Source organism: Coregonus lavaretus (genome assembly GCF_964263955.1).
Source record: "Coregonus lavaretus genome assembly, chromosome: 9".
Lineage (NCBI taxonomy): Eukaryota > Metazoa > Chordata > Actinopteri > Salmoniformes > Salmonidae > Coregonus > Coregonus lavaretus.
The window spans coordinates 16,929,101-16,954,251 of NC_139996.1; the positions used below are offsets into that span (position 1 = coordinate 16,929,101).

General features: G+C 41.7%; 2 protein-coding genes across 9 annotated transcripts in view; one reads left to right on the forward strand and one right to left on the reverse strand.

Moving 5' to 3' along the window:
- The window catches only part of LOC311135087 (EF-hand calcium-binding domain-containing protein 4B-like), a 53,601-nt gene extending 45,728 nt beyond the window's left edge, over window positions 1-7,873 (forward strand). The window contains exon 18 of the mRNA XM_084168956.1: window positions 7,498-7,873. Coding sequence (XP_084025082.1) covers window positions 7,498-7,585 — 88 coding nt within the window. The 3' untranslated portion in view covers window positions 7,586-7,873. The remainder of the gene's footprint in view (window positions 1-7,497) is intronic.
- Window positions 7,874-11,185: 3,312 nt separating this feature from the next.
- LOC311135027 (protein arginine N-methyltransferase 8) overlaps window positions 11,186-25,151 on the reverse strand; it is a gene marked incomplete at both ends in the record, with an annotated part of 55,685 nt that continues 41,719 nt past the window's right edge. For all 8 annotated transcript variants that reach the window (XM_084168880.1, XM_084168879.1, XM_084168878.1 and 5 more), the window contains 4 exons: window positions 11,186-11,269; window positions 11,938-12,059; window positions 20,448-20,598; window positions 23,260-23,375. In XM_084168880.1, the coding sequence (XP_084025006.1) occupies window positions 11,186-11,269; window positions 11,938-12,059; window positions 20,448-20,598; window positions 23,260-23,375 (473 nt within the window). The remainder of the gene's footprint in view (window positions 11,270-11,937; window positions 12,060-20,447; window positions 20,599-23,259; window positions 23,376-25,151) is intronic.

The following is a 25,151-nucleotide window of genomic DNA, read 5'->3' on the forward strand; positions in this document are numbered from 1 at the left end:
TTACAGATCAGTATCTTAATGCATTCTTAATCTAAATTACTATAAATTTAGCAGTGTATAGACCTCCACAAATCAACCTCATACCCCAAAATAAACAATTTTAGACAAGCCTAAATCAATTAAGGCACAGTTGACCATCCCCGGCGCTAAATCTTCTGGTGTCTCTTCATTTTCTTCTTCAGATAGCTTTATAGTTCAAAGTGGATGGCCCATGATAATGTCCCAATTTCAATGTCTCACATGGGCCTGCCACCTTTACCACCCATTATGTCTTGTCCATTTGCCAACCAGTATACTAGCAACATGAGAAGTTTTGGAACGGATCTCTCTTCATGCTCACTCCACGTGGACTCCTGTCACACTCTTGAGAGAAAAGGCATGAGAGAAAAAGCAGTTGATAGCTTCGATTGGATGCTGTGTACAGGTTGCTAGCTCGGACTCAGGTCTCTTGGTAGAAGTGGTGCAGGACCATACTGAACGCCATTTTCTTCAAACGGTTAGAGGGGGTTTTGAGGTTCCCACCGTTCTCGGCCGAATTATCCCTTTCATGCATATAGATACCATCTGTAGTCACCTTCACCATAACGTCGAGAGAGGACAGATCAGAACAACAGTTCAGTTCAGTTCATTTCTGATTCAGGAAATCCAGACTTTAAGCAGAACGAACACCTTCTAAAGGAAACAAACCCAGAACCCCTTTCCGGTAATCTTATCATTGTAACCTGTTGCATTGATTCAGTAAAAATATAAACCTGTTGAAGGTTCTAGATTTGCTAATCAACAAGTTGGTGCTGTCTCATCAGAGTAATAGTCAAAACTAACTGCAATCCACTGTTCCACGTAATGTAAACATATTATCAGTTTAGAATACATTAACTGTTTTTTTAAATCACCAGTGTTACCCGAACTATAGAATTGAGTGATAATAATTAGAAAATATAAAAAACATCTCTGCATTTAACTTAGTCAAAACTCTACACCAAACTATCCACTACGTCCCTTACAGCCTGCTCGATTTCAACAAGCACCAGTTGCTTACACCCGCAGACTCTTCTATTCGTTCCGTGTAGCTCAGTTGGTAGAGCATGGTGCTCGCAACGCCAGGGTTGTGGGTTCGAATCCCACGGGGGGCCAGTATGAAAAATGTATGCACTCACTAAACTGTAAGTCGCTCTGGATAAGAGCGTCTGCTAAATGACTAAAATGTAAATGTAAACAAAATTAAAAAATTAAAAACCCATTCTCAAACAACGTTCTGCGTTTACCTCTATCGTAAGGTAAAAAAAGAAAACATTTACAACTTTCTCTTCTCTTCCTGCTTCACACTCATGAAATGTCCATTACTTTAAAATTAACATGTAATGCGCCGAATTTATCAAATACGTCAGTCAATCCATAAGGAAAAAGATACATTCCGATGGGAGCTAAAATAGTTCACAACACTAGAGCCTCTGTCTGCCCACAACTTCAATTCATTGCTGTTGTAGCCTTGTATTATCATGCAATAATGAATACCCATGTTTAGTTATCAACCATGATCATGGTCACAGCTCTATCACAATTACCTATCCGCTATTAATAGAATGCATTAGATATAGGTAACAGTCCCTTCTGATTAGACTACAGGTAATAAAACACTTGTTGACAATCATATATTCAATTAATATCCATAGTATTAATATTCAATGTAGTGATTTAAATTACGACCCCATTCTCAGTAGTTTCCACCAGCAAACCATTAGGCAACACAAAACATTATTACATTTACATTTCAGTCATTTAGCAGATGCTCTTATCCAGAGCGACTTACAGTTAGTGAGTGCATACTTTTTTTTTTTCATACTGGCCACCCCGTGGGAATCGAACACACATCCCTGGCGTTGCAAGCGCCATGCTCTACCAACTGAGCTACAAGGGAAATCGTCCCGCTATTCATGTTGAATAAATTAGCCTTTCAATTTGAACTAAGCAAGCTGCTAAATCATTCAGTATATATCTTAAAATAAACACTGGCTGCTATATCTATCGAAGCAAACCATACCAATAGTTTGAATTACAATCAGAAACCCAGATTTTAGTCAGTAACATAGAACCTATGCCTATTGAAATGACAAGTAAATCCCGCAAATAACCCAAAGCAGATTATCTTTTCCCTTGCGACAGAATGAAATTCCTTTATTACATCACATTTGCACAGCAATGAGTATTATCTTGATATAAATAACGTTGAGATTCCACCTTAATTCGCTCTAACTGTACGAAATAAACTAATTTCAGGCCTTATGGGCAGTTTTGGTTTTAATGTATTACCGGGGCGGAGAAAATCCCATAAGCGTTTTATAGTTGCATCATTAGGGTAAGTCAATTCCCCATACTTCCCAAAAGTGGACATATGCCAATCAGTTTCTGAGACTATTTCCCAGTTAATGCTCTAACTTTATCTTTATCAAATTATCCATAAATGGGACTAACTCAGAAAATATTTTATTTTTTCCCACCCCTTACGTTTGGGTGCGCAAATTGGTATATGAATATTATACATTCCATTATTAATTCATCAAATCTGTAGTAATAGATTATACACACATACAATTTGTCACATTTTCATACATTCACAGAATCTATATATAACGTTAGAAATCTTAGGTACTCACATCCACCACTCCATGTGCGTTGTCATACTCCCAACGAAAAATACAAAATAAAGTTTCCCGGACGCTGCCCTGCGGGTCATGGGAATAATGCTCCACACGTATCCTCAGTTCTCTAGACTTCCAGAAGTTAGACTTGCCGCTACTGTCTAAAATAACATCCCACACTCAATACCACCCTGTGATATTCAATGATGGGCAGTGATGGACGCAACCCCAAGATAACGTTACATATCGAAACGTATTATCCACATTTAAATCAGATTATTATACACATTTCTATATTTTATTATCCAAACCACAGATTAAGACTTATTTCCACATTCACACAACTCTCATTTCACATTCACACAATACTATTCCCAAACACACTGAATCAACATTGTTATAACCTGCAGGAATATTTTATTCTATAACGGGCCCAAATTTGGAATGTCAAATCTATTACATTAACATTTTACCATAACCAATTTTCCCATAATCATAAATCTCTAAGGTTTCCAAATTTGGGAAACCTGCAGGGATCGGTCCCCCCGAGATACAATGGCCGGACCACACCCTAAAAGACTGGCCGAAATACAATGTCTAGACGTCAGATACACCGTACACGCAACCTGTTCTCCAAACAGGATTTCTTATACTTCAATTGTAGATCGCCGACATTCCTAGGGTTCATAATGAGATCCAGTATCTCACAAAAGTGAGTACACCCCTCACATTTCTGTAAATATTTTAAATATTTGAGTATATATTTTCATGTGACAACACTGAAGAAATGACACTTTGCTACAATGTAAAGTAGTGAGTGTACAGCTTGTATAACAGTGTAAATGTGCTGACCCCTCAAAATAACACAACACACAGCCATTAATGTCTAAACCGCTGACAACAAAAGTGAGTACACCCCTAAGTGAAAATGTCCAAATTGGGCCCAAAGTGTCAATATTTTGTGTGGCCACCATCATTTTCCAGCACTGCCTTAACCCTCTTGGGCATAGAGTTCACCAGAGCTTCACAGGTTGCCACTGGAGTCCTCTTCCACTCCTCCATGACGACATCACGGAGCTGGTGGATGTTAGAGACCTTGCACTCCTCCACCTTCCGTTTGAGGATGCCCCACAGATGCTCAATAGGGTTTAGGTCTGGAGACATGCTTGGCCAGTCCATCACCTTTACCCTCAGCTTCTTTAGCAAGGCAGTGGTCGTCTTGGAGGTGTGTTTGGGGTCATTATCATGTTGGAATACTGCCCTGCGGCCCAGTCTCCGAAGGGAGGGGATCATGCTCTGCTTCAGTATGTCACAGTACATGTTGGCATTCATGGTTCCCTCAATGAACTGTAGCTCCCCAGTGCTGGCAGCACTCATGCAGCCCCAGACCATGACACTCCCACCACCATGCTTGACTGTAGGCAAGACACACTTGTCTTTGTACTCCTCACCTGGTTGCCGCCACAAACGCTTGACACCATCTGAACCAAATACGTTTATCTTGGTCTCGTCAGACCACAGGACATGGTTCCAGTAATCCATGTCCTTAGTCTGCTTGTCTTCAGCAAACTGTTTGCGGGCTTTCTTGTGCATCATCTTTAGAAGAGGCTTCCTTCTGGGACGACAGCCATGCAGACCAATTTGATGCAGTGTGCGGCGTATGGTCTGAGCACTGACAGGCTGACCCCCCACCCCTTCAACCTCTGCAGCAATGCTGGCAGCACTCATACGTCTATTTCCCAAAGACAACCTCTGGATATGACGCTGAGCACGTGCACTCAACTTCTTTGGTCGACCATGGCGAGGCCTGTTCTGAGTGGAACCTGTCCTGTTAAACCGCTGTATGGTCTTGGCCACCGTACACTGTACACTCACTACTTATACTAGTTATACAAGCTGTACACTCACTACTTTACATTGCAGCAAAGTGTCATTTCTTCAGTGTTGTCACATGAAAAGATATACTCAAATATTTACAAAAATGTGAGGGGTGTACTCACCTTTGTGAGATACTGTACCTATTTATCTTTTCCAAACCTACTCCACGTCCCTCAGGAATAGTTTCAATAATGAACACCCTTTTTGCCTAACTGCCCACTTCTTACCTAGGTAAATAAGAGACTATACTCGCTTTTCCAACCTACCCCACAACCTAGGATAAGGGTAACATGTCTTTCAAGAAAAATATATCATTAGCTACGTGAAATTTATTTTTTCTTCCCCACTCAACATTTTCGCCTAAACTGCCCACTCAACAATGTTCAATAAATGTTCAACATCTACGACTAAATTGCCCACTCAACATTAACAATGTTCAATTAATGTTCAACTAGTACTATTAATTCTGTGCACTTTCAAGTTTAATTATTGAAAGAAATCAGTCTCACCCTTAATCTAATTCTGTTCGAAATGATGTATCCATTCAGCTGACTCTCCCAGCCAGGTGGGGATCCGATTTGCGCCGTCTAGTGGAGTGTGGCTTTCCCAGCTGCATCTAATGCAACTCCTCGCACGGTTAACCTGAATTACCCTGGGAACAATCAGCAAAATGAAGATTATCATCCCATCCTCGTCGCCAATATTGTCGTGGTCATTATTCTAATCAAAGGAGAGACTTGTAGATTTCTTCAAAACCATCAAACCTTATTATTTAACTACTCCAGTAATGGAACGTTAATGGTCATCCAGTGGTGTAGAGTTAAGGCCCAAATAATAAGGGTTAGGTTACAACTTTTTATAGTCTTTGAGTCCTCGTGACGAGGAAAAGATGACTTTATACAAAAGGTACATTGTGCTCTCATGCAACAGACAGCAAGATGTGCATGGCGCCAAATATGTCTCTAGTTCATTTAATACTTGTTTATACAGAAATACTAATGCAACATAGGATACTAAGTCCTTCCCTTAATTTATGAAGTCCAGTGCTCATTAATAATCTGGAGGGAAGGTTCTCCTCACCCTGGCAGACAGACCAGCATTCAACAAAGACACTAATAATGGAATGGAGTGTTTTCTCACCAGGCCATCGTAAATCAACTGTCAGCATTAAGCCTCAGAGGCTCCTCTCGGAAAAACTGACTGTGAAAGTACTATTATAGGAACACATTCTTAATATAAAAGTAATGTGATTAACATAATGTTGTAATTCTACGACAAGAGTTTCTCCCATTCTTCTCTGCAGATCCTCTCAAGCTCTGTCAGGTTGGATGGGGAGCATCGCTGCACAGCCATTTTCAGGTCTCTCCAGAGATGTTCGATCGGGTTCAAGTCCGGGCTCTGGCTGGGCCACTCAAGGACATTCAGAGACTTGTCCCGAAGCCACTCCTGCGTTGTCTTGGCTGTGTGCTTAGGGTCGTTGTCCTGTTGGAAGGTGAACCTTCACCCCAGTCTGAGGTCCTGAGCGCTCTGGAGCAGGTTTTCAATCAAGGATCTCTCTGTACTTTGCTCCGTTCATCTTTCCCTCGATCCTGACTAGTTTCCCAGTCCCTGCCGCTGAAAAACATCTCCACAGCATGATGCTGCCACCACCATGCTTCACTGTAGGGATGGTGGCAGGTTTCCTCCAGACGTGACGCTTGGCATTCAGGCCAAAGAGTTCAATCTTGGTTTCATCAGACTAGAGAATCTTGTTTCTCATGGTCTGAGAGTCCTTTAGGTGCCTTTTGGCAAACTCCAAGTGGGCTGTCATGTGCCTTTTACTGAAGAGTGGCTTCCGTCTGGCCACTCTACCATAAAAGCCTGATTGGTGGAGTGCTGCAGAGATGGTTGTCCTTCTGGAAGGTTCTCCCATCTCCGCAGAGGAACTCTGGAGCTCTGTCAGAGTGACCATTGGGTTCTTGGTCACCTCCCTGACCAAGGTCCTTCTCCCCCGATTGCTCAGTTTGGCCGGGCGGCCAGCTCTAGGAAGAGACTTGGTGGTTCCAAACTTCTTCCATTTAAGAATGATGAAGGCCATTGTGTTCTTGGGGACCTTCAGACAGTTTTTGGTAGCCTCGACACAATCCTGTCTCGGAGCTCTACGGGCAATTCCTTCAACCTCATGGCTTGGTTTTTGCTCTGACATGCACTGTCAACTGTGGGACCTTATATAGACAGGTGTGTGCCTTTCCAAATCATGTCCAATCAATTTAATTTACCACAGGTGGACTCCAATCAAGTTGTAGAAACATCTGAAGGATGATCAATGGAAACAGGATGCACCTGAGCTCAATTTCGAGATAGCAAAGGGTCTGAATACTTATGTAAATAAGGTATTTCTGTGTTTTATATTGAATACATTTGCAAAAATGTCTAAACCTGTTTTCACTTAGTCATTATTGGGTATTGTGTGTAGATTTGATGAGGGAAAAAAACAAATTTAATCAATTTTCGAATAAGGCTGTAACGTAACAAAATGTGGAAAAAGGGAAGGGGTCTGAATACTTTGAATGCACTGTATATGACGGGAAAACAAACGTAATACTGTCAGGCCAAAATGTAATAACTGTCTTCTTAACTTAGTCCAAGCTGGGCTTTATGCGGTCTGCAGTGAAATCTAACAACTCACATTAAGCCAAATGTGTCAGTGTGTCGGGAGTTACAATAGTCCCTTTCTCTGTGTTGATATTAACAAGTACAGGGCAAGATAAGGAAAACAATGGCCAATCTTATCATTTCTAAATAGACACTTTAGACACGTATACATAACTTTATCCTAGAACTTGAAATGCTCCCAACTTCAATAATAGGATCAGAATCTTGCACTGTAATAGAGGTTGAGGATGGGTTCTTACTCTCAATAATAAACAATGAACCTACAGTATACTGTGTGTGTGACTGGCGCATTTCTTAGGGAAATCTCTTTTCCTGTGTCTTCTAGAATTCTGAAAGAGCAGGAGGACAGAGAGAAAGAGAAGACGATCCAACTGGTGAACAGCCCTTCACAGAAGAAGAGGTCCTGCTGCTAGCAACAAAAAGGCTATTACCTGTTCACTGTACTTTCTGAACTCCGGTCCTTAGGAACTCAAGGATCTACAGCACAATACCTCTCTCGATCTCTCTGTCTCGGTTTCACTCTAACTCTCTCTCTACACATGCAGCACTTCACACCATGAAAGGGCCAGGCTACGGGCTGATACTACCATAGGTGAATAGAATTAAATAAAAAAAAGACAGTATTGCACTATTATAATAGCACATAGATGTATTTTCCTAATAACTACAATGTATTTTTTATGAAAATGTATTTTCAACCAGCTAAGCCAAAACCAACAGTGTGTCAAACAAATATACTGTATAAAAATGAAAAAGTAATCTTTTAAGAAAGTAAACTTTGTTTATGCTGGGTTAGGTTTTGGCCAATTTGTGAAATCGGGATTTTGTTCAGAACCTATTGAACATTTCCAGCAGTAAAGAAGAGTTAATATTATGTCAGATTTTGACTATCTCAGATCAATTTGGTTAATAGATGAGCCTATCCCTCAAACGTAATAAGGTTTACTGTTGTACATTGGGACGATTGTCCAGAAGTCAACTATGTGTATAGAAATGCCTTTGCAATGACTGGACGGTAATAGAGCTCTGCCATACTGGACCTCTATCAAAGCGTTTGCATGCAAACTGTCACCACTATTTGGCTTTTTTATGTAATTGGCGCAGTGTTATTTCTATGAAGGAGTTGTCTGTTGTTGTACTGTAGTTGTTTGCTCAATCTTGCCAAGGGATATGCCTTTTCAACAACCAGATCTCTTAGAAGTATTTGTTTGTGGACGTGCTAAAACATTTATTCTAATAATTCCATAAAAGTTGGTATAGCACCAAGTATTCTTGAACAAATTATCTTGAGCTCCAGCTGGGAATTTGTTGTAATATAACATATTGTAATGTACACGGTCACTGCACCCGTACAGTATAGCAACTTAGCTTCCCATAGATACATATGAGACAATGGAGGTGTCATTAGTATGTGTATGTTCTGGGATGTTGAGGAACACTGACAAATCATCATTTGGGGCTCTCCAGTGTAGAGTATCTCTTGTGTATTTGACAATGTGCAATAGATTCATGACCACTCTAAACGAACCAACCCGGTTGCATTTGTGCCACGCTACTGTGCCTGTGTTCTTGCACAATAATGTATGTGAAAATGTAAATATGAAAAATGTTGTATGGTTTCTCTGAATAATAAATGGATATTGTATATTTATTTCAGCGATCTTGTGAATGAAATAATCAGATGGTTGTAAAAACTTGAATTACAGATGCCACCTAGTGGACAATGTTAGCCTTTAGCTTAACTTTAATTTAACTCTTACATGACAGCAGGTACAATTAACAATACAACGCTTAAATAGCACTATTTTTAAACTCAATAGAAAATGTAATTGTCATACGAAATTAACATATAGCACAATTTCAGTAGCTGAGTTGAATGAAAGTGGCAACCATGTTGTTTTAGTACTTCAGTAGGCTACTGGGTGTAAACAGTTGTATGCATGCAACTGTACATAATCTACTTAGTGGATACTATTTCAGTTAGATTTTCTTCATGGTTTATAGTATTTTATTGCTTTTTTATTCTATTTTACACACTATGCTACACATACAGTATATAAATAATAAACCAACCTGCACATCAAAACACACAGGCAGATACTGGATCAAAAGCAAAAAAGGTAAGGAGGACATACTATATGCTCACAAGAGACAGCTCTCAACATGAAACCTGCCCTCCTAGATCAATACTCAGACCCTTTACGGAACAGATTGTACATGAGTCAAATGTCACTCACTCATTACTAGCCACTAGTCTACTCATACATGGCATGTCACACTGTATGTCTTCTGAATGGTCATAAGTGTTGTGCTGATGATCTTCATTGAGAGACATGGAAGAGCGAGGGGACTGGAAGTGAGTCTGTATCTTGGCTGCAGATAGAATGTATTTCGTAAGGAAGGATGGTGTAACAGTACTACACAACTGTGAGGGGAGGTCACACAGTTGGACTGGAGGACACTTCCAGTTGTTGCCTTGGCGATGACCTTAGAGTTAGTAAGAGCACAGGTGAAGGGAAGGAGCTGCCGCCTGAGAGTCCATCAACTCCAGCGCTGAGCAGAGAGGCTGGAATGAACTCTCTCTATGCTACTGATCTAACGACAGAACTAACCGCTGACAGTTGCTAGGCCAGGCTCTGAGGACAGGCCAGTTACTGACTCGAGATCAGCAGAGCCAGAGCAAACATGGTAACTACAAGGCCCTCAAATTGAGAGGAGTTCAGTGAGCAGCAGCTACCGATGTGAGGCCCCACCCACTGAATGCTGCAGCACACTCACCACTTCTTGGTGTGGCTTCAGTGTGTCCACTTCAACCATCTTACAGAATTCAAGAGACAGTGGTTATTATTGAATATCATTATTACCTAATGAACTATCTATGGTATGGGCAAAAAACAGCACTATAGAATGTCGCTATGGGGGTGGGAGAAATATCCCACTGGGCACAGACGTCAATTCAAAGTATATTCCACGTTGGTTCAACGTCATTTCCTTGAAATGACGTGGAAACAACATTGATTCAACTAGTGTCTGCCCAGTGGGTCAGGAGCTTTTGCAGGCATCTAGACAAGAGCCGCAGACTATGCTGATTACAACGTTGACATCACAGCTCTAATAGAAACCACAGACCACACTTTGGAGTGCAAGCTGCACAAATGTATGAGCTCTCACACTGTTATATTGCACGCTCCCAAAAAGCTACAGTACATCACCTGATTGCAAACACACACTATCATTCACATCATTACACATACAGTATGCAGCACTGAATTATTCTTGGCCAATACATTTAATTACTGCACTACCAGATACGGTGAAGATTATTAAGAAATATGCAGAATTGGGTAATTTAAAAGTCTATTTGAAGAAAAATCATAACTACTGGCCTAGGCTGTAGAATATTAAAAATTATTGTTATATGCTATATAAAAGCGAAGTACAGTAACTGCAGTAATTGATCATATGGGCTCCAAACACTGAAGCTCACTTACAAAATATTTTCTTCTAACTAATCCTGTGGCCTGATTATTTTGGATGAACAATTAACAAAATCAAGATAACGTTGGTTGCCACCTCTCACATACAGTATAGATCAATATTCAATAACATTCATAATGACTAGAACATTATTGAATTCACAAGGTGTTACATTCAAAGTTGTCCTCTGAACAGTTGGCCTAACAGTTAAGAGCCGGTGAGAGGTGTCGATGTGGGCATGTTGATATTGCTTGGAGTGCCACCCCTGCACTTATGCTCTTCTCTCATCATAACCTGATTCTTCTGATCTGGCATATCCCTCCATCCATCCTCTCTCATCCCTCTATCTCCTCTCTGATTCCTGCATACCACCATCTCCTCCCTCCATCCCAACCTCTCTCATTCCTACATCCCACTCTCTCTTCTCCCTCCACCCCATCCTCTCTCCTCAGTGTCTGTTGTCAAGGGGAGTGCCTCTGCCTGTTTGTTTTGCTGCAGGCAGCACTGCACACCGGCACTCCCTATTGGACACTTAGCTAACGCATCTTGTAGTCGTGGGAGATGGCTGCCTCACATAACTGTCCTTTGAAATCCAGCTCAAAGGTAAAGTCCAAGTCACGCTGCGAGAAAGAGAAAGAGAAAGAGAGATCAAAGTGAGTGTTCAATCAGACTTTTCTTATTTCAGGCCTGTCACCTGAAAGCTCTCACACAGGCAATTTGTACAGATGAGGAAAGAGGGTGGGGTGGATTCCAGGACTCGGTATCATCATCTCCTGTTTGGTCTGGGGTCTGGAAATGATCAGAGTGTTCTCTCTCCTTTGACCTTTATCACAAAGATTATGATTAAAACAAGCAGTCTATTGTGGAGAGGTAGTAGTGGAATTTAGTTTCTTTCTAGCTATATAATGTTAGAATAAATGCTTTATCTGCCTGAAATGACTTTATTTGACCTTCTGACTTCATTTTGATAGACAAGTACAGATGTTATATGTATGACCTGTACCTATCCCTGTGGGGCCAGGATCTCTAGCTATCATGCAGTAGGTAGGGGCTAGGGCCTTTTTTCTCTCAACATTTGACCAGACCAAAACTCTGGTACCTAGATGGGGCGGTTTCCCGGACACAGATTAGGTCTAGTACTGGACTACAAAGCACTTTCAATGGAGATTCTCCATTGATCTTGCTTTTTAGTCCAAGACTAGACTGTGTCCCAGAAACCGCACCTATAAGTATAACTTCTATGTTAAAGTTGATTACTTTTTACTGGTCATAGATTCCAGACACTCACTATGTTCTTGTCGTTGGGCTTCATGTTGATGCTGCCGATGATCTCTTCCCCTCTTCTCACAGTCAGGTAGTCCTCCAGGTAGAACACTGTCTGTTTCCAGTGTGTGTACGGAGCATCGGGGGCTGTAGGAAGACAGACAGGCAGTTAGGGCCAAATCCTAACTTCAGGTCTGTGTGCTTAAAGGTCCAATGCAAACGTTTTTATCTTAATATCTGAGAGGATTTCTATCTGTAATAAAGGCCTTGTATGGGAAATAACTCATTCTGATTGGCTGGGCCTGGATCCCCAGTGGGTGGGCATGCTCCCAAGTGGGTAGGCCTATGCCCTCCCAGGCCCACTCATGGCTGCGCTCCTGCCCAGTCATGTGAAATCCATAGATTAGGGCCTAATTTATTTATTTCAATTGACTGATCTCCTTATATGAACTCTAACTCAGTAAAATCTTTGAAATAGTTGCATGTTGTGTTTATATTTTTATTCAGTATACATACTATGTAGTGTTCTGATCAGTATACACCAGTGGAGGCTCCTCAAAGGAGGAAGGGAAAGACCATCCTCCTCAGTGAATTCCATAAAAATGGTAAAACATTAAAAAAGTTATCCTTTTTAGATAAAACTATACTAAATATATGTCACCAAATAATTTATTAAAACACACTGTTTTGCAATGAAGGTCTACAGTAGCCTCAACAGCACTCTGTAGGGTATCACCATGGTGTAGCCTGAGGACAGCTAGCTTCCGTCCTCCTCTTTGTACATTGACGTCAATACAAAACCTAGGAGGCTCTTGGTTCTCACCCCCTTCCATAGACTTACACAGTAATTATGGCAACTTCCAGAGGACATCCTCCAATCTGTCAGAGCTCTTGCAGCATGAACTGACATGTTGTCCACCCAATCAAAGGATCAGAGAATTAATCTAGTACTGAAAGCATAAGCTATAGCTAGCTAGCACTGCATTGCATAAATTGTGGTGAGTAGTTGACTCAAAGAGAGAGAAAGACAATAGTTGAACAGTTTTCTACAAATTAATTTCTTCAAAAATGAAGGAGAAGCAAGAGAGAGAGAGAGTGTCATTTTCTTTCACTTTCAGTTTCACTTATTTAGCTAGCAAATGCAGCTGGCTAGTTTAGTTACTAAAACACCCGGCTCAAACAGAGGGATGCTATGTTAGCTAGCTGGCTATGACTATCCAACACAACACTGGAACTCTGGTTTTATTAATTTATTGCCACCGGGGACCACCGGTGTAACTGCTTACTGACTATACACTGTAACATTACTGCATGATTGTAGCGGGTTTAATAACGCATTAGTTCTATTAGCTATGTTTACTTTACTTTATCTAATATGGGGACAACGATGTAGGCTGTGTGTAGCGGTTATGACATGATTTGGCTTGGAAAGGTTTTTTCACCACATACAGCTGATGTGTTGTTCATTGAAGTCCACAAACGAAGGGAAAATGTGAGAGGGAATACAACGTGGCTGCTATGAAAGTGAACTGTGTTTATGCGTGATCAGGGGTGTATTCATTCCGCTGATTCTGTTGAAAATGTTTCTTAAACGGAAGCAAACTGAAACGGGGATAAAAATACCTGAATTTGTCCAATAGAAACTCTAATTTGCAACTGTTGGACTAATGATTACACCCTAGATAAGCTAGATGCAGGCAAGAGTGTGCAAGGCGGTATTGAATGTGTCACTGTCTGTCCATGTGTCACTGTCTGTCATCTCAAATTTATCCCGACCTTTGTTGCACCTACGTTGTAACCTTTCATTCATAGGCTAGGATGTTGCAACCTCATGATGGGTATAAGGAAAATTATAGTATCATGTAGTAGCCTAAACCTATCGATGTTACATTGAGCTGAATGGAATATGAATGACAGTCATCCAACATGCTGTAATAGAAAGAAGGCCATGCTCATGAAAAAAAAAATCATCCTCCCTCATCATAAACAGCACTGACCGCCATTGGTATACACGTGAATCACTATCAGGGTTGGGGTAATTTCCAATTTAAAATTCTTGAATTAACTAATTTACATTGAATTCAATTCGAATTTCAACAATCTTCAAGTTATGGAATTGGAATGGAATTGGACTGTTTGAATTGGAATTTAAATGGAATTGTAAAATATATATATATATATATATATATATATATATATATATATATATATATATATATATATATATATATATATATATATATATATATATATATACACACACACACACACACACACACACAGTGGGGAGAACAAGTATTTGATACACTGCCGATTTTGCAGGTTTTCCTACTTACAAAGCATGTAGAGGTCTGTAATTTTTATCATATGTACACTTCAACTGTGAGAGACGGAATCTAAAACAAAAATCCAGAAAATCACATTGTATGATTTTTAAGTAATTAATTTGCATTTTATTGCATGGCATAAGTATTTGATCACCTACCAACCAGTAAGAATTCCGGCTCTCACAGACCTGTTAGTTTTTCTTTAAGAAGCCCTCCTGTTCTCCACTCATTACCTGTATTAACTGCACCTGTTTGAACTCGTTACCTGTATAAAAGACACCTGTCCACACACTCAATCAAACAGACTCCAACCTCTCCACAATGGCCAAGACCAGAGAGCTGTGTAAGGACATCAGGGATAAAACTGTAGACCTGCACAAGGCTGGGATGGGCTACAGGACAATAGGCAAGCAGCTTGGTGAGAAGGCAACAACTGTTGGCGCAATTATTAGAAAATGGAAGAAGTTCAAGATGACGGTCAATCACCCTCGGTCTGGGGCTCCATGCAAGATCTCACCTTGTGGGGCATCAATGATCATGAGGAAGGTGAGGGATCAGCCCAGAACTACACGGCAGGACCTGGTCAATGACCTGAAGAGAGCTGGGACCACAGTCTCAAAGAAAACCATTAGTAACACACTACGCCGTCATGGATTAAAATCCTGCAGCGCACGCAAGGTCCCCCTGCTCATGCCAGCGCATGTCCAGGCCCGTCTGAAGTTTGCCAATGACCATCTGGATGATCCAGAGGAGGAATGGGAGAAGGTCATGTGGTCTGATGAGACAAAAATAGAGCTTTTTGGTCTAAACTCCACTCGCCGTGTTTAGAAGAAGAAGAAGGATGAGTACAACCCCAAGAACACCATCCCAACCGTGAAGCATGGAGGTCGAAACATCATTCTTTGGGGATGCTTTTCTGCAAAGGGGACAGGACGACTGCACCGTATGGAGGGGAGGATGGATGGGGCCATGTATCGCGAGATCTTGGCCAACAACCTCTTTCCCTCAGTAAAAGCATTGAAGATGGGTCGTGGCTGGGTCTTCCAGCATGACAAAGACTCGAAACACACAGCCAGGGCAACTAAGGAGTGGCTCCGTAAGAAGCATCTCAAGGTCCTGGAGTGGCCTAGCCAGTCTCCAGACCTGAACCCAATAGAACATCTTTGGAGGGAGCAGAAAAATTGAGGTCAGGGCTTTGTGATGGCCACTCCAATACCTTGACTTTGTTGTCCTTAAGCCATTTTGGCACAACTTTGGAAGTATGCTCGGGGTCATTGTCCATTTGGAAGACCCATTTGCAACCAAGCCTTAACTTCCTGACTGATGTCTTGAGATGTTGCTTCAATATATCCACATAATTTTCCTTCTTCTATTTTGTGAAGTGCACCAGTCCCTCCTGCAGCAAAGCACCCCCACAGCATGATGCTGCCACCCCTGTGCCTCACGGTTGGGATGGTGTTCTTGGGCTTGCAAGCACCCCCCTTTTTCCTCCAAACATAACGATGGTCATTATGGCCAAACAGTTCTATTTTTGTTTCATCAGACCAGAGGACATTTCTCCAAAAAGTATGATCTTTGTCCCCATGTGCAGTTGCAAACCGTAGTCTGGCTTTTTTATGGTGGTTTTGGAGCAGTGGCTTCTTCCTTGCTGATCGGCCTTTCAGGTTATGTCGATATAGGACTCGTTTTACTGTGGATATAGATACTTTTGTACCTGTTTCCTCCAGCATTTTCACAAGGTCCTTTGCTGTTGTTCTGGGATTGATTTGCACTTTTCGCACCAAAGTACGTTCATCTCTAGGAGACAGAACATGTCTCCTTCCTGAGCGGTATGACGGCTGCGTAATCCCATGGTGTTTATACTTGCGTACTATTGTTTGTACAGATGAACGTGGTACCTTCAGGCGTTTGGAAATTGCTCCCAAGGATGAACCAGACTTGTGGAGGTCTACAATTGTTTTTCTGAGGTCTTGGCTGATTTCTTTTGATTTTCCCATGATGTCAAGCAAAGAGGCACTGAGTTTGAAGGTAGGTCTTGAAATACATCCACAGGTACACCTCCAATTGACTCAAATGATGTCAGTTAGCCTATCAGAAGCTTTTAAAGCCATGACATCATTTTCTGGAATTTTCCAAGCTGTTTAAAAGGCACAGTCAACTTAGTGTATGTAAACTTCTGACCCACTGGAATTGTGATATAGTGAATTATAAGTGAAATAATCTGTCTGTAAACGATGGTTGGAAAAATTACTTGTGTCATGCACAAGGTAGATGTCCTAACCGACTTGCCAAAACTATAGTTTGTTACAAGACATTTGTGGAGTGGTTGAAAAATGAGTTTTAAATGACTCCAACCTAAGTGTATGTAAACTTCCGACTTCAACTGTACCTGTCCTCCAGGAGAATATAGGAAATCAAAGGCCGTAAAGACTTAGGCCTCCATGTGTGCATTTAGATGTGTATCAGGGGTGCAGTGAGGCTAGCAGGATTTAGTGTTGGCTAAGGGGATTTGGTCTGATGGACTTGCTCAAATCAATACAAGAAGAGGTGGAAGAGTTGTATGATTGGAGGTCAAAATTAAGACATAGTCCACTTTTTAGAGTGACAACACATGGTCATATTGCCGCTGCCTCTGCAAAATGCATGCCACGGAAAGTCACAGTTCAAAGTCTCCTATTTGCATCACAAATTAAAATGAAAGCAAACTAATGTAGATATGAGGTATCACATCAGAGGATGTATAACATCACACCACCACTAGAGGTCGCTCACTGACTGATCCAAACACAATGCTTGCCAAATTAACTCAGCTCATCGCTCTACGTTTTGAGGAACATGCAAATCAACTGGGGCCTCAAAGCTCTTCTAATTTTAGCGTTGATACACTACATTACCAAAAGTATGTGGACATCTGCTCGTCAAACATTTCATTCCAAAATCATGGCCATTAATATGGAGTTGGTCCCTCCTTTGCTGCTAAACCAGCCTCCACTCTTCTGGGAAGGCTTTCCACTATATGTTGGAACATTGCTGCGGGGACTTGCTTCCATTCAGCCCCAAGAGCATTAGTGAGGTCGGGCACTGATGTTGGGCGATTAGGCCTGGCTCGCAGTCGGCGTTCCAATTCATCCCAAAGGTGTTCGATGGAGTTGAGGTCAGGGCTCTGTGCAGGCCAGTCATGTTCTTCTACACCGATCTCGACAAACCATTTCTGTATGGACCTCGCTTTGTGCATGGGGGTATTGTCATGCTGAAACAGGAAAGGGCCTTCCCCAAACTGTTGCCACAATGTTGGAAGCACAGAATCGTCTAGAATGTCATTGTATGCTGTAGCATTAAGATTTCCCTTCACTGGAACTAAGGGGCCTAGCCCGAACCATGAAAAACAGCCCCAGACCATTATTCCTCCTCCACCAAACTTTACAGTTGGCACTATGCATTGGGGCAGGTAGCGTTCTCCTGGCATCCGGCAAACCCAGATTCATCAGTCGGACTGCAAGATGGTGAAGCGTAATTCATCACTCCAGAGAACACATTTCCGCTGCTTCAGAGTTAAATGGTGGCGAGCTTTACACCACTCCAGCCGACGCTTGGCATTGCCCATGGTGATCTTAGGCTTGTGTGCGGCTGCTCGGCCATGGAAACCCATTTCACAAAGCTCCCGACTAACAGTTATTGTGCTGACGTTGCTTCCAGATGCAGTTTGGAACTCAGTAGTGAGTGTTGCAACCGAGGACAGACGATTTTTACGTGCTACGCACTTCAGCACTTGGCGGTTCCGTTCTGTGAGCTTGTGTGGCCTACCACTTCGCAGCTAAGCCATTGTTGCTCCTAGTTTCTCACAATAACAGCACTTACAGTTGACTGGGGCAACCCTAGCAGGGCAGAAATTTTACGAACTGACTTGTTGGAAAGGTGATATCCTCTGACGGTGCCATGTTGAAAGTCACTGAGCTCTTCAGTAAGGCCATTCTACTGCCAATGTCTGTCTATGGAGATTGCATGGCAGTGTTCAAAATTTTATACCCGTCAGCAACGGGTGTGGCTGAAATAGCCGAATCCACTAATTTGAAGGGGTGTCCACTTACCTTTATATACAGTGGGGGGGAAAAGTATTTAGTCAGCCACCAATTGTGCAAGTTCTCCCACTTAAAAAGATGAGAGAGGCCTGTAATTTTCATCATACTATGACAGACAAAATGAGAAAAAAAAATCCAGAAAATCATATTGTAGGATTTTTTATGAATTTATTTGCAGATTATGGTGGAAAATAAGTATTTGGTCAATAACAAAAGTTTCTCAATACTTTGTTATATACCCTTTGTTGGCAATGACACAGGTCAAACGTTTTCTGTAAGTCTTCACAAGGTTTTCACACACTGTTGCTGGTATTTTGGCCCATTCCTCCATGCAGATCTCCTCTAGAGCAGTGATGTTTTGGGGCTGTCGCTGGGCAACACAGACTTTCAACTACCTCCAAAGATTTTCTATGGGGTTGAGATCTGGAGACTGGCTAGGCCACTCCAGGACCTTGAAATGCTTCTTACGAAGCCACTCCTTCGTTGCCCGGGCGGTGTGTTTGGGATCATTGTCATGCTGAAAGACCCAGCCACGTTTCATCTTCAATGCCCTTGCTGATGGAAGGAGGTTTTCACTCAAAATCTCACGATACATGGCCCGATTCATTCTTTCCTTTACACGGATCAGTCGTCCTGGTCCCTTTGCAGAAAAACAGCCCCAAAGCATGATTTTCCCACCCCCATGCTTCACAGTAGGTATGGTGTTCTTTGGATGCAACTCAGCATTCTTTGTCCTCCAAACACGACGAGTTGAGTTTTTACCAATAAGTTATATTTTGGTTTCATCTGACCATATGACATTCTCCGAATCCTCTTATGGATCATCCAAATGCACTCTAGCAAACTTCAGATGGGCCTGGACATGTACTGGCTTAAGCAGGGGGACACGTCTGGCACTGCAGGATTTGAGTCCCTGGCGGCGTAGTGTGTTACTGATGGTAGGCTTTGTTACTTTGGTCCCAGCTCTCTGCAGGTCATTCACTAGGTCCCCCCATGTGGTTCTGGGATTTTTGCTCACCGTTCTTGTGATCATTTTGACCCCACGGGGGGAGATCTTGCGTGGAGCCCCAAATCGAGGGAGATTATCAGTGGTCTTGTATGTCTTCCATTTCCTAATAATTGCTCCCACAGTTGATTTCTTCAAACCAAGCTGCTTACCTATTGCAGATTCAGTCTTCCCAGCCTGGTGCAGGTCTACACTTTTGTTTCTGGTGTTCTTTGACAGCTCTTTGGTCTTGGCCATAGTGGAGTTTGGAGTGTGACTGTTTGAGGTTGTGGACAGGTGTCTTTTATACTGATAACAAGTTCAAACAGGTGCCATTAATACAGGTAACGAGTTGAGGACAGAGGAGCCTCTTAAAGAAGAAGTTACAGGTCTGTGAGAGCCAGAAATCTTGCTTGTTTGTAGGTGACCAAATACTTATTTTCCACCATAATTTGCAAATAAATTCATTAAAAATCCTACAATGTGATTTTCTGGATTTTATTTTCTCAATTTGTCTGTCATAGTTGACGTGTACCTATGATGAAAATTACAGGCCTCTCTCATCTTTTTAAGTGGGAGAACTTGCACAATTGGTGGCTGACTAAATACTTTTTTCCCCCACTGTATATAGTGTATCAGTGTTTGCTGTTGTGGGGGGGGGGGGGGGGGGGGTGTCTTTGTCTGTGAATGCGGATCGGGATGGAACCCACAGGGAGGATGGGAGGATGGATGGTAGGCAGGGAGCTGGAACTCTAGCTGACCTGTCAGGGAGCAGCAGGACTCTCCTAGCCTATAATCTGCTGCTGCTGCCGCCAGTTAAAAGGATAAAACCCTGGGTCTGTCAGGAGTTGGTCTGATAACAACACTGTGAACTGGAGAGCTGCTAGTACTACGGTACAAAGAGTGCTAATGAGCCTTCCACACTGAGACTTTCTTATCATCCAGTTTATTGCCCCCCCCCCCCCCCCCCCAACCCCAACATTTGCCCTTTGCCGACCTACACATTCCTCTTTTAATCACATGTCAATCTTACCTCTACAATTAGGTTATACCTGTGTAAGCCTGTGTGAAAATCAATAACAGAGAGAGAGACCGAGAACGAGAACGAGAACGAAAATAGGAAGAGAGAGAGTTGAGGACATACCGGTGGAGAAGCCAGTCTTCTTGTGACACTTGGTGAACTCGATGTTGAAGTAGGTGACCAGGGCATGGATGTAGTCGTTCCTCTGGATCTGAAGGCAGAAGGCTGAGGTGAAGGACAAGTCCTCAGTCTTCACTGTGTAGATGTCCACCTCCTGTTGAAGAGAGAACAACCACACTTCCCTGTTACAACTACAGCTAGCAGTGTTAATGATAATCACATACATAATCCATAGTGATTGGGGTTCTATTCACACCATTCACTGCCAGCACAGTGGTTTCTCCATTGTATATGTACATGTAGGCCTAACTCTTCCTCTGTTGGTGGCCATGAAGCAGCCTGTCATGTGAAGCTGACCAAGTCTTAAGTATTGTAAGGAGCAGGTCCAGGTCTTATATGTGAGTCATATGATCTATGTGGCGGTGCCCCTGGGCATTGTGTCCTGTATTATCCCTGAGCCTCTTGTTCTCTCTGTCAGGGCTGAAGCCTCTGCTCTCTGCTACTCTGCTCCAACCTCTCACTTTGGGTTCAAGGGCCACGGAGCTGAAACCAAACCCCACTAACTCCCCCTCCCCCCAAGAGGGACCAGCCCATAAACCCCCTCCCCCCAAGAGGGACCAGCCCAGAAACCCCCACTAAAGGTGGATGAACAAGGAGAAGATGGGGTCATTTGGCTGGAGAACCAAGGCAGTAACTATTGCCAGGATTGTATTGTGCTGACGTCCTGCTCCTTTATAGACATCCCCTGATTCATATCCCATATTTTAAAAGGGTATCTAATGCCTTGTGATTCTGCAGTGGGAGAGGAGAGATAGAGAGGTGAGCATATGGTGGTGAAACACAGCGTTCTGCTCCGGTGAGGCCCACATTTAATCTTTCACGCTCAAATGTCAGCACAACAGCGGTTCCCAAATCACGTTAGCGTTTAATTACAGAGCAATCAGGAGCATCCTCCCATTCGAATCCATTGCTGCTAGGTAGACAGACAGATGGTTTAGAGCTCAGATAATGTGTTGTTATGCAGTCCCCTATAATGCATTCACCACGGGGGGCCACTGGCTCTGTTTCCAAAGTGCCACATTTGCAGTGGAAAAATATGATTTTTATGCATCGGGCGATCAGCAGTTAAACCAGCATAATTCAAAAGTCAACCTCCCCTGCTATCTTTCTCAAACAACTCCCAGGTTTCGTAAGAGTAACAACTGTTTATTTTGGTTATGTGCTACAAACTCCTTAAAGTCATATTTCATAGTGCAGGACAACAATTCATCTTCGGCTCTCGCTCACTCACAGTAAAGGAAACGTTTTGAACATGAGGAACTTCTTTGATCCCTTTAACAGCCTAAGCTCTTTTGCGCACTGTCTGTGTAAAATATTAATTATATGATTCATTCTGTAATCCATTCAGAGACATGCAACAAGCTTGTCAGTGGCTTGTCATTTTCCGGGTTGTCAGGTTTTATCTTACCAGGCGTGAGTGCAACAAGGCGCCAGTATCAAAATCTTCAAGATAAAACACTGACTTTTCAAAGATTATTTCCCTGCTTGTTATTATTACAGACAAAAGGCTTTAGAAAGAAACAATGGAAAGACATGCTAGTTATCTAACACCTGCACTTAGTAACGGCCAGAACAATCCAAATCAATAATCTAGATAAACAAGACAATCAGACAATCAGCAGTCTAGACATGTGAATTGACATGCATGGCACAATCTGTAGCTAGTAGTGAAGGACAGAGACAGCATGGCCAGAAGGCTGGAATTGGAGGATCACATTAGGGTGACATATTGTCCATTTCCAGCTGAGGACATACGCCACTAGATTGTGATTGGTATGTGGATGATTTACAGTCCCTTTACTGTCACGTATGGCCTCTTTCCTGATTTTGAATTAGGTTAAATAGTTTAAAAAGTCTTGATTCCTAGTGTTTTCCACAATGCCAAGTTACGTTGAGGCGTGTGGATGAGAAGTACACACCTCAGCAGTCCAAAACCTGTAGCTTAGCAGCTATGTTCCCCATTTGAATTAACATATCAAGATAATATAATCTGGTGACTCATTATAATAATAACAGTAACACCGGTTATGTAAATCCCACACTGCATGAGCGTAGAGTTTATTATTTTTTAACTTTATTAATTTGATCATTTAAGAAAACAAGCACACATAAAACTTGAAAAAGACATACATGCACATGAGTAAAATCATGGAGGATAACACACAATAAAGGGACTTATTTCCATTGTGGTCCTCTTGAGACATGGTTTACATTTACATTTACGTCATTTAGCAGACGCTCTTATCCAGAGCGACTTACAGGAGCAATTAGGGTTAAGTGCCTTGCTTAAGGGCACATCGACAGATTTTTCACCTAGTCGGCTCGGGGATTAGAACCAGCGACCTTTCGGTTACTGGCACAACGCTCTTACCCACTAAGCTACCTGCCGCAGTATGACAACTAGATAATAAAACATAAAAACAAAGAAGAAGAACATCTATCTCATCATTGCAGTTACATCGTAGGGTACATTCATATGGGCACTGAATACATCCGTTTTTTACTTTATTTTTAAAGCTGCCCAGAGAGGACGTCGGTTTTTGGGGCAGAGACAATGCTGAGTCAATGGTTTGGGATTCAACTGTGGGCTTTCACACTGCTTGTTCTCCACAAATACTCAATAACTACCCACATATACAGTCATACACAGAGACATGCAATAGTCCTACACATGCATGCACACACAAAGACGCACGCACGCATGCACGCACGCACGCACGCACACACACACACGTGAAGTGAAGACAAAGCAGACCTTGATCAGGAAGGAGTTGGTGACCATCTGTTTGGAGTCAACTATGTCCACCAGGGGCTCCTTCATTGCCACGTTACGGATACAGGTCATGTCAAAGCCATACACGTTCTCCCACCCTGTGGACGCACAGTGCATTATGGAACACCTTTGTGGAAGAAGGGCAATTAAATAAATCAGCCTTAGAGAAGGAGGAATTCATTGTGTTTGTCCAAAATGGCACCCTACTCCCTATGTAGTTGACCAGGGCCCAAGATATCTGGTCAAAAGTAGTGGCCTAAATAGGGAATTGGGGGCCATTTCAGACGCAGTGTCGGCTAACCATCACTGTTAGTCGAGTAAACAGAGAGAGTGCCTAATCTCTTCTCTCCTCAGGCTAACTGATCATGTATTATGCATGGCTACAGTCCTTAATATCGTGTGTTTAAGATCCAGTCCATTTAAAAGACTGGAGGCCTCTTACACTTCAATGTTGTGACGCAAAAATCCTGGCAAAATGCATAGCACATAGAATAAAAAAGATTTTACCAGATTGTTCATCCTGATCAGACAGGTTTTTTACAAGGATGATATATTGGAGATAATATACAACAATTACTTGAAACAGTTGAACACTATGAAACGTCAAAGACACCAGGCCTGGTCTTCATAGCAGATTTTGAAAAGGCGTTTGATAAAGTACGACTAGAATTTATATATAAATGCCTGGACTACTTTAATTTCAGTGAATCTCTTATACAATGGGTTAAAAGTTATGTAAAGCAACCCCAGGTGTAAAATAGTAAATAATGGTTACTTCTCAGAAAGTATTGAGCTGTTAAGAAGAGTAAAACAAGTCTGTCTGTTGTCTCCATATCTATTTATTATGGCCATCGAAATGCTAGCTATTAAAATCAGATCCAACAAGAACATCAAGGGGTTAGAAATCCAGGGGTTAAAAACAAAAGTGTCAATGTATTGCGATGACTCAGTCTGCAATCTGGATCCCAGCACAGTCTCATTGAAGATCTTGATCACTGTTCTAGCCTCTCTAAAACCTAATTATGATAACGAGGTATATAGCCTGGTTATTGTTATTTCATTGTGTTACTTTTTATTATTTTTTACCTTAGTTTATTTAGTAAATATTTTCTTAACTCTTTCTTGAATTGCATTGTTGGTTAAGGGCTTGTAAGTAAGCATTTCACGGTAAGGTCTACAGCGGTTGTATTCGGCGAATGTGACTAATAACATTTGATTTGTACCATATTACGTGTTGGATCGTTAAAAGACAATGTTTACACTACCTTGTAGTTTACCAATAAAATGGGTGGATGGTGAAGTAGACATACTTGGTATTCATATCTCAAAAAATATAAATTAACTTACCACAATCAATTTTAATAGAAAGTTTGCAAAAATAGATAAGATTAAATCATCATTGGTCCAATCACAGCTTACTTACTTACTAATGGCGCTGCCTACTCCAGATGACTCGTTTTGTAAATCATAAGAGCAAAAACATATTTTACTTTATTTGAAATGCTAAGCCAGACAAAATTAAACGTGCCTATTTATATAATGAATAGGAGTTTGGGAGGCTAAAATTATTAAATATTAAAGCATTAAACCTCTCACTAAAAGCTTCACTCATACATAAGTTATACTTAAACCCGAACTGGTTCTCCAATAGATTATTAAGAAAGGCTCATCATTTGTTCAAAGATTGCCTTTTTGCCTTTATACAGTGCATTCGGAAAGTATTCAGACCCCTTGACTTTTTCCACATTTTGTTACATTACAGCCTTATTCCAAAATGGATTAAATAAAACAATTTCCTCATCAATCTACACACCCATAATGTCAAAGCGAAAACAGGTTATAATGTTTTACTAATTTATTCAAAATAAAAACAG